The sequence below is a fragment of the Danio rerio genome, chromosome 18 (assembly GCF_049306965.1).
Source record: "Danio rerio strain Tuebingen ecotype United States chromosome 18, GRCz12tu, whole genome shotgun sequence".
Taxonomy (NCBI): Eukaryota; Metazoa; Chordata; class Actinopteri; order Cypriniformes; family Danionidae; genus Danio; species Danio rerio.
This window is the reverse complement of record NC_133193.1, coordinates 50547782-50557500: the sequence shown is the minus strand read 5'-3', so window position 1 is coordinate 50557500 and position 9719 is coordinate 50547782. Positions and strand designations below refer to the sequence as shown.

Sequence of the window (9719 nt, the reverse complement as noted above, 5' to 3'; positions counted from 1 at the left end):
ATTATTTCTGATGGATTGAAACTGATTCTGAAGTCCAATTAAAGCTGAAAAGTAACGACTTGTAAAAGTAAAGGTCTTGACTGATTATGCTTTATTGGTACATAGATTTATACACTAGATATCGCATAGGGACCCTAAGCATGCGTCAATAGCGCCGCCACATTGGTACAGTGCTCCCAGGACAAATGTCATTCAACCGCACTAGTCAAGACAGTGTTATTACGTGAAGATGCGGGACTTTAGCGCTGTCTACGGGTGTAGAAACAAGCAAACAAAGAAATCAAAGCACAAAGGCAGAACATTTCATAGGTAATATTAAGTTTTTTTCTGTTTTTGTATGTTCTGAACTTTTGTGCTAATCAGGTAGCGTTATTGATGATAATCAGTCACTTACTGCATTCACCATAAGGCAAAGCAGCTCCAACTCGCACTAAACACTCGGCTTATGCTAGTTTTGTTGAATAAAATCAGCAAACAATGCAAAAGAAATATGACAACGAGATGCTGCGCTGCCAGAAACTTGTATTATTGTCGGCTAACGCTAGTGAAAGAGTCGTTCGGGGGATTCATTCACAAACGAATCGCTCTCTCCGTCAGTATGAGAAGTGAAAGCAGGAGAGGAGCTGTGTTTCAGGACATGATTAGATCAAATTTAACAGGGAGGGTGAATAGTACATTTCTGTACACACAAACACAAGCTTTTTGTCAGGAATACCCGTGCGGTCACTGATCCATCAATGTAGAAAAGTGATGTAAAATTATAATTTTCGTAATTAGAAAAAAAAATTACACACTAACATCCAGGAAAACTCCCGATCATAGATAAATGTGTATATGTGTATATCTCTGGCTTTGGATGGCCACAGTCCTCCACTGCACCTTGGTCCCGCATTCATTTCAAAGGAGCGCTACCCTGTAGCAAGATGGTGGCGCTATTGACGCATTCCGTCCAATAGACAACAATAGGCCAGGTGACATCTAGTGTATATATCTAAGTTATTGGTATTTTAAGGGCACTGCTAATGATAACTCTGTTAAAGATCTGCTTAGGAGTCAAACTTCATATTTGTTGGGATGCTTCTTGCCTTTATTAAAGCTCTGAATCAAAAGTGATGATGCTAGTTCAAAGTAGTAGCTGAAGGTCACAATAAATAAGAAGAAACAATGAACCAAAATCAAAGACATTCCCATATGAACAGTATTACACAGTATTACAGTAGTCAACAAAAGAATTGATGGATCAGGGTGGGGCCAAGTAGGAGCGCTCGCTCTGATCCCCCGAGGGTTGTGGAAATTCCAAATTCAACAAAAACAAACCTTTACAATTGGCTTAAGCTTGGCAAGGAAAATTCAGCACATGCGTCAACCTGCAGAACTTCGGTAGTCAAAAAAATAAAATAAATAATTGATCATTTGCTCCATTTTTTGTAAAGGTCGCATGGGGAGAAGACAGACGTGCTCAGTTGCAATGCTATAAAACACATCTTTGAAGTTAAGCTAACCTCCTTAAGGTCAACTCATCAAAAAATGTGGTTCCAACTCACAAGGCTTACTTTTTTTTTGGAATGTTTACAGCAAAACATGTATCACTGAGATTGCATTTCCAAAAGCTGACACACTGTGGACTCTTCAAAAGTTTCAGAAAGCTGTATGATGAAAAATGAAAACTTTAAAGTGCTTCATAATAAATTTAGAGGACATTCTCACTGACTGGTCACCAACTCTCTGTGCATTTGGTGTCTGAGGCTCTTTTCCCACTTGGTATCAACATGTATTCAGATGTGTCTCTTGTGACCAATTTTTATTTTATCACCCTCTACGGGAGCGCTCGGTGCAACACATGAGTACTCCTGTATGAATAAACCAATGTTGCGTGGTTTACAAGCGAGCAGCAAAGCAAGTGAATGAAAAAGATGTGGATAGCATCTATCACTCCTTTCATAATCCGTACGATTTGGTACAACCCAGTAAAGCATGAATGCCCTTTCTAGGGCCCAATCCCAATTCTATTATTGTTGGCCCTTGAAACAGAATGTGAAGGGCTCCAACATTTACACCTAAGAAATGGGACAGCACTACAACACCTGCACACGTCATCATATGTCATTGTGATACCAATGAAGAACACATTATCATGTTATTATAACGATAACAATAAGATCGCGACAGTACTGTCCATTTGTCTTTCTATAGAGTTCATGTGCTAAAATATACCTTGTTAATGTTGTTAGACGGTTGTTGGGGTGTTATAAGTGGTTGCTAGGGAGTACCTACAAGTTTGTTATGTCACTACTCAATACCGACTTGATTGTCTGAGTCAAACGAGCCCATCCCCAAGCTGGGGATTTTTGGATGTCAGCCATTTTGTGCCAATGTTAAGTCTAATGGTATTTTTAGGCGTCAGCCATTATGTGCCAATGTTAAGTCTATGGAGACATTTTGGGTTACATTCTTGCCTCTAAATGGGGCAGTATAACCCTCTCCACCACATGCTACAAATGCGAGCATCAAGCTAACAACATGCTAATCATGTTAGCAGTATGCTAACATCATGTTAATCGAGTTGCTAGCATGATGGTAACTGAACTGAGATAAACTTAACTGAAACTTTAAAACTGAACTACACGATTTCAATTTACAACGATCTTTTATATGAAGCTGCTTTGACACAATCTACATTGTAAAAGAGCTAAACAAATAAAGGTGAATTGAATTAACATTATTAGCATGTAGCTAGCATGATGTTAATCGAACCCTTATAAATCCTGCAAAAACCACACAGTTTGACGCCACGTTCAAGGGTCTGGGGCGAAAACTGTGAAACTAGTTGCATGCCCAAAGAAAAGAACAGAAGAAGAAGGAAGAAAAATAATAAGTATGAGAATAACAATAGTGGATTTGCCTAAAGGCACCGTAAAAAGGTCATTCCCAGCCACTAGACTTTTCTGATAGGGTAATCTAGTGTCATTGAGTTTCAGATGTAAAAGTATGTTATGGGACTACTATACAGGAGTTAATATTATGTATTTTAGATAGTGAAATTTAACGGTTTTTATTTTAGCATCTTTTATTTTATTTTAAAAGCTTGACGGTAAAACCTGAACTTTAATAGAAATGTATTTAAACATGCTTGTATGTCGTAAAAAAAATCATAATAATGACAAAAAATGCTAATTTGTGCATCTCCGGACTTTCGTGTGCAGCCATGCTGCCGTTGTAGCTGATGTATTTTGGGAAAGTTCCTTACCCCTTGATTTCGAGTGTGGTCCTGATCTCAGTTTCAAGGGTTATCTAGCACTTCCCGTTACCCCTACGCCTTCAAGCTAAAGAGAATAGGGACACCCATACCCCTTCAAGTGAACATGCAAAATAAAGGGCCAAGGGGTACATTGGGATTGGGCCATGGTTTGCTTTCTCATAACCTAATGATCATGTGTTTGGTCAGTAGGTGGGCAACAGGTAGTCTTTTGTGGCTGTCCGAATGTATTATACCACTTTAGAGAATTTACCAAATAGTTCCAATCTGAACGACTAAACAAAAACATTCCCATAATCCAACAGCACCTCAGCTGTCTTTTATGATAGATTCATTATCATAGACATAACCCTTACTGCTTTTTTGAGACTCTTTCTGAGGCCAGAGATGGACAAACTCAGTCCTCAACCGAGTTTTGTTCCAACACTAATCAAACACACCTACCTATAGACCACGGGTGCCCAAACATGTCCTGTGTCCTGCATATTTTAGTTCCAACCCCAATTAAACACACCTGAACCAGCTAATCAAGCTCTTTCTAGGTATACTTAAACTTCCAGGCAAGTGTTTAGAAGGAAGTTAGAGCTAAACTATGCAGGACACCGAGTTTAGACAACCCTGCTATAGACCATTTTAGGAGGATGTAAACGATAACAGTGGTCTTAATGTATTTCCTGTTTTACATATTTAATTTCCATAGCTTCTGACAATCTTGAATGGTCCACATACTGATAAATAATGTTATGATAGCTGATTTAACGTTAAGCTATGAAAGAATCACCTCTTTTTACAGTCATGAAATAGTTTGAGGGCCAATAAAATCATATTGAAGTGCTGAGGGAAAAATTCAGGTTTCAGTGTCATCATGACCACACTTTAACTAGAGGTTCTGAAAATCTTCACCCTGACCGGAGTTTTCAGAAAGCTTCAGTTTCAGTCACCTGATACAGTGTTTTTGTTTGGATGAATGGCCAAACCACATAGTTTTGAAAATGCCAAGTGTAAACAGAGCTTCATTCCTTCTCAAATGTATTTAGTATGAGAACTGAAAAGCATTTCTTTACAACCCTAACTTGATACAAGCAATTTTTTCTTCAAATCCTTGCACTCCTTAATGTGTTAATTTATTGTTCCTCATAGGATCCCACTAATGGATACTACAGTGTGAACACATTCAAGGAGCATCATGGCACTCCAACCACAATGGCAGGAAACCAGACCACAGAGCTCCGCCGAGACCCTGCCACAGCCACCACCGGCAAACAGCGGGTTCCAACAGGAATGTCTTTCACCAATATCTACTCAACCTTGGGTGCTGGACCCAACCGCCTGTACGACTACAGCCAGCGGTTTGTGCTTGGCATGGGCAGCAGTTCCATTGAGCTCTGCGAGCGAGAGTTTCAACGTGGATCAATGAGCGACTCCAGCTCTTTCCTGGACACACAGTGCGACAGCAGCGTCAGCAGTTACAGCAAGCAGGACGGATATGTGCAGTTCGACAAGGACAGCAAGGCATCTGCCTCTTCTTCATCTCATTACTCCCAATCATCATCCCAGAACTCAGACCTTACGCGGCCCCTGCAGAAGCGCATGCAGACCCACGTCTGACTGCAGGAGATGGACAGAAGACAGAGGAACCCAGCGTTGGTTTGGCCAAAGGGGCTTGAATCCCAAGCAGACGAGAATCAGGAATCAATTCAAGCACATCTAGCACGCCAGTTTCTTTTCAGCCTCCACTTTATTTCATTCTTCAACATGTGGATTTCCTCATTTGTCCAAATCGTATTCTTAACAGCTCTAAAAAGCCTTACTGTTTTCAGAACCTCGTCTTGGACTACACTTCCAAATGCCCGAAATGTCTGGGCCAAAAACTTCCTCTAAACAACCGTGTGCCACAGTGATGTTACTTGCCAACACAGAAAGACCCTGAAAACAAAGTTATAGCTCTGATAACTTTGTCGCAGAATGATTGACCTCAGCGAATGAACAGCAACACTGCATAGAAGAGGTCTTTGAAAAGAGTTGATGAAGGCTACAATCCTTACCTCTGTAGTCCAGACACTCCTCTGCACCGCTGGAGGACAATGCTTGTTTGCTCCTGTACATTTAAGCACAACTGTCAAAAGTTGTATGTAAGATTTCTCAATGCCTCTACCACAAGCTAGTTACGCGAAAAGAAAAAAGGACAAAAAAAAATGATAATGTATAAACTGAAATAATGTCAGTCGGAATCTTTGAATTCTGGCCATTCTATCAAAGGTTGGTCTGATGTACAAATGCGAGAATCTCAGATAGAAAACGGCATTGAGCTGTCGGTTCACCATTCAGAGATAAGATATATTTGTGTACCTTGTTGTTCTTTCTTTCTTAACATTCTTTATTTTCGGTGTTTCAACATGGTTCGTGCTGGAAAATAAGAGAATGACGTAATCTCGTCTACTTGCCTTGAGTAGTACTATTTAAGGAGTGCCGATGCTTAAGGAAGGTTTTTTAAAACTTTTTTTACAACAATATAATTTGGTGTCAATGATGCGACCATGTGTGAACAAGGAGGTTTGGATTTAAAGCAAAAGGAAGCGCTTAGTCTTATGTCCTATTGTGTGAAGTCGAATTATAACACTGGGAAATCCATCTGAGCTTTTGAAACGTGTGCTAGATATATTTTCCAATTGCTTCTTTCACATGAAATCAGAGATGCAAGTGTATTCACGGCTTACTCTGGTCTTCTGTTCATGAGGCTGCCGTTGGACTGTACTCTCACTGTTATAAGTGAGCAATTTGTGTACATTTATTTAAATGGGGGGTATGTGTATGTGTGTTCATACTTACTGTAAATGCATCTTTTATTTTTCTCATTCTCTTAGTCCACACAACTGAAATTGCAACCAATGGCACTACTGATAACTCAAGCACTTCGACACTCAAACACGAGTACGGTAAAATCACTTTTAGTCATGAATCAGCGTACTGAAATTAAGCCCACAGCAATCGAGCAAGCGTAGCATGCTACATATGATGTGCAGAGAGACACAAACAAAACTACATGAATCAAATGGTGTGGTGTACAGCAACTAAGAGTGCTTTCACACTAGCACGTTTGGTACGCACCCGGGTTCGTTTGACGTCAAAGTATGGTACGTTTAGCTAAAGTGAACGTGTCTTCTGGACTCGGGTGTGCACTTGAAAACCGTACCCAAGTCTGCCTGAAAGAGGTGGAGTGGGGTACGCTTCATGCAAACTCTAGTACGGTTCACTTCTGATACCAAATAAAAGAAGTGAACCGCCAACTGTACAACAAACTTTTGTTTTTAATAACATTCGTGTGTGTATGCCTGTGTATCACCTACCTTGGTGATAAGCGGGACTGACCCAGTGCAAAAAGTAATAATGTCTGCTTGTCCCCACCAAAGACGACTTCTATAGACATCGCGTAATGTTCTGGGGTCCGTTCTTTGTACGTGGATTACTCAGCTGGGTTTGGATATTGACGATTTGACACAATCCAGGATCGTTTCGTTCTTCAAAGCTCATCCGAGAGTTGTTGTCATAGCAACAGTTCTGCTAGGTCAAACCTGATCGGGAGCAGGTTCAATTCATATAAACAGGATTAGATCGGCTTAGTTCAAGCAAAGATAATTCAGAAAGTATGTACCGAATGCTGATGTTTTCTTACAGTAGTAGTTACACTTGGGAAAATGGGAAATATTTTTAACTATATATATATATAAAGTTATAGTCATTGATAAAATAAATTAAGTTATACATATAAAACGTATGCAATCTGCACCCTCGAAATGAAAGTACAAAGACTGCCACCTGGTGGTGCAAAGAGAAAACTTATTGATATGAACTTTTTAGATCGCTGTGGTACAAATTGTGTATAATAGAAATGCAGAATATGTGACTTTTTTAAAAAGCAATAATACATTTACGCAGTCATAAACATGCTTTGACAGTTAATATCCCAGTGATTTTATGCTTTGCAAAAGTTGCAGACACCTTTACCAATATCAAAATGCTTTTATAAACAACCAGATATTCTTTACACCGATTAAAAAAACGGCTACTATAATAAAGAAAATCTTTTCTAAATGTAGAAATAAATACATTGATTTGCATTAAAACACATGATGAATACACTTGACACATGAAAGTGTAAAGCCTGCAGCTCACAACAAATGTGGAAGGTTATTGCGTGTCATATTTAACAAACCGTTTACTGCTAATTTGATGTAATTTTGCTCACATGGATAATTGAATATTAATCAGATGATGTTATCACGCTGCTATGCCGTCAGCCAATCGTTGCATTGCTGATCATGATTTCGAGGATCGATAGATCTGTCCTTCACAACACACACAGCGATCTCAGATCAGTTCATCCAGACATTCTAATCTGATTCGCGAACTTGTTTGAAGAACCAAATTAGCCAGAGATCAGTTATCAAGATTAAAAGATCCAGGATCTGCCAAATCATCTTAGATCATTTAAGCGAGGTACGAAGAACGGACCCCTGAACTTTTTTTAATGTTCTTTTTTTTTTTTTTTTCTTTTGCGGCAGATAGACGCAAGCGGATTTAGTAAGCGGATTTAGTAAAAACAGAATGATTATGATATGCGGACGTCTCCCTTTTGGCACTTTGTTTTTGTAGCTGTCACCTAGCTACAGCTATACACAAAACAGCAGCTTGATGACGCAAGCGCACCGGGGTTCAGAAGGAAAAAAAGACAGTGTAAACACAAAACAGCTAAGAAGGTGACAAGGAGGGGGGCAATCGAACTTGGGTTCTGTCCAGGCATTTGAACCAAGTGTGAAAGCACCCTAAACCTCAGGCAAGAGCTCTAGACAGACAGATTTACCCACAGTTTTGAAAGTACAAATCCTCAAGACCTATTCACAAGACTTTTGCGTAAGCCATAGTTCCAATTACGTTGGCCCATTTGCTTTGCCAAACGATTAAATTAAAAACGTACGCATACAACTGATGAGATTATTTGCTCTATTTCTCAAATCATCCACTGCTGCGTATTCCTATACAAGGGAGAATGATTCAGACTGGCAAAAAAATAAATAAATCAAAATGATAGCGGCATATGTCTAGCACCAGATGAGAGTACAGCCATTATCGATGTAGTGTTACATTAAGTGGCATAATTGTATGAAATTGCCACTGACCCCAAATAACAAGGTTCAGGCTCATTCCAGTACGAGCGCCAACTGTGCTTGCATCCGATGATACTGACACCTTTCTCGCTGCCAAAGTTTCCCGGGGTTATGGTGCTTCGAATCTCCATTAGTTGACGAACCCCTCCAGTGCTGCCCTGTGACTGCACAAACAGATTGGGCGTGAAAGCTATCAGCGTGCTTTGCTTATCAAAGCTTCCAACACTCCAGTCTTTTATCTCCACTTCAAGTTATCTCCTCGCTCATAAAGATAAATGTGACCAGAGGCAATCCCTCATATAAACAAGGAGGAGGAACGGCGAGATCTGCAAAGAGGAAGACTTTTTGATTTGTACCGACCTGACAATCTCTCGCTTCGACCCGAACACAAGAAACACTGCAAGGCGTGACGCCGCTGAGTCAGTCGTCGCCGTAAGCACTTTACGTTTGATTATATTTGTGGCATTTCAATGGGTTTCATACATGAGTGCTGTTGGATGAGTCTAATTTTACAAATGGATTGGTGCCCATTGTGGGGCTTAAACACGAAAGGCCTGTTTCGGTGCTGATAATGCAGCTCAGTCCTCACAACACTGTATATAAATCCCTCATGCTCTCTGTGTGTAAATTTGCAGTTCTTTTGCTTTGTTCTTTAGTCAATTTGATTTGTAAAAGGCAGAAAGCAAATCACGCCATTGATACTGTACAAACGACCGCTGTTTCATTTACACTTCTTTCTTTCAGTCAGTGTTTCGAATTAAATGTTCTTATAATACTTACCTTGGTCTGTCTTTCTGTACTGATAGCTGGGCATCACCTGTTTTTCCTGCAAGGCGAAATGGAAATATACAGACCTATAGAAATACCCAACAACAATCATGCTCGCAGCGTGCGCTGAATTCCGATCCAGGGTTTCTGAGCCTATTGACCCTTTTCGAGAAATCATTTCCAGATTGGCCGCAAACTGCTCTTTGTGAGTGAGCCAGATGTGTTAAAGCTTGGGCATGGCAAGCAAAATAAATGTGAAAGACTGTGGATATGGGAAATGGCTAAACGTAATTCTCAATTTACTTTCATCCATCTTAAATGTAGACTTTAAAAGGGTGCTGAAGTGTGCGATTTCTATCCAGTATTGCTGTTTAAAAATGATGCAAGTCCTCCCGGAGAGCATTGCAACAACAGCTGAGATTATAATATCCATTTGGGGGAGTGGCTACCTCTTAGTTTGACTAATAACACATAAGAGGAAACCTATCATCATTTGCATAATGATAATAATGACAACCTGCCTTGCACAC

General features: G+C 40.0%; 1 protein-coding gene across 10 annotated transcripts in view; it reads left to right on the top strand.

Annotated features, from left to right (window-relative positions):
• Window positions 1-9196, top strand: part of kirrel3b (kirre like nephrin family adhesion molecule 3b) — a 367679-nt gene extending 358483 nt beyond the window's left edge. For all 10 annotated transcript variants that reach the window (XM_021467925.3, XM_073929721.1, XM_073929720.1 and 7 more), the window contains one exon: window positions 4397-9196. In XM_021467925.3, the coding sequence (XP_021323600.1) occupies window positions 4397-4864 (468 nt within the window). In that variant the 3' untranslated portion in view covers window positions 4865-9196. The remainder of the gene's footprint in view (window positions 1-4396) is intronic.
• Window positions 9197-9719: the final 523 nt, after the last annotated feature.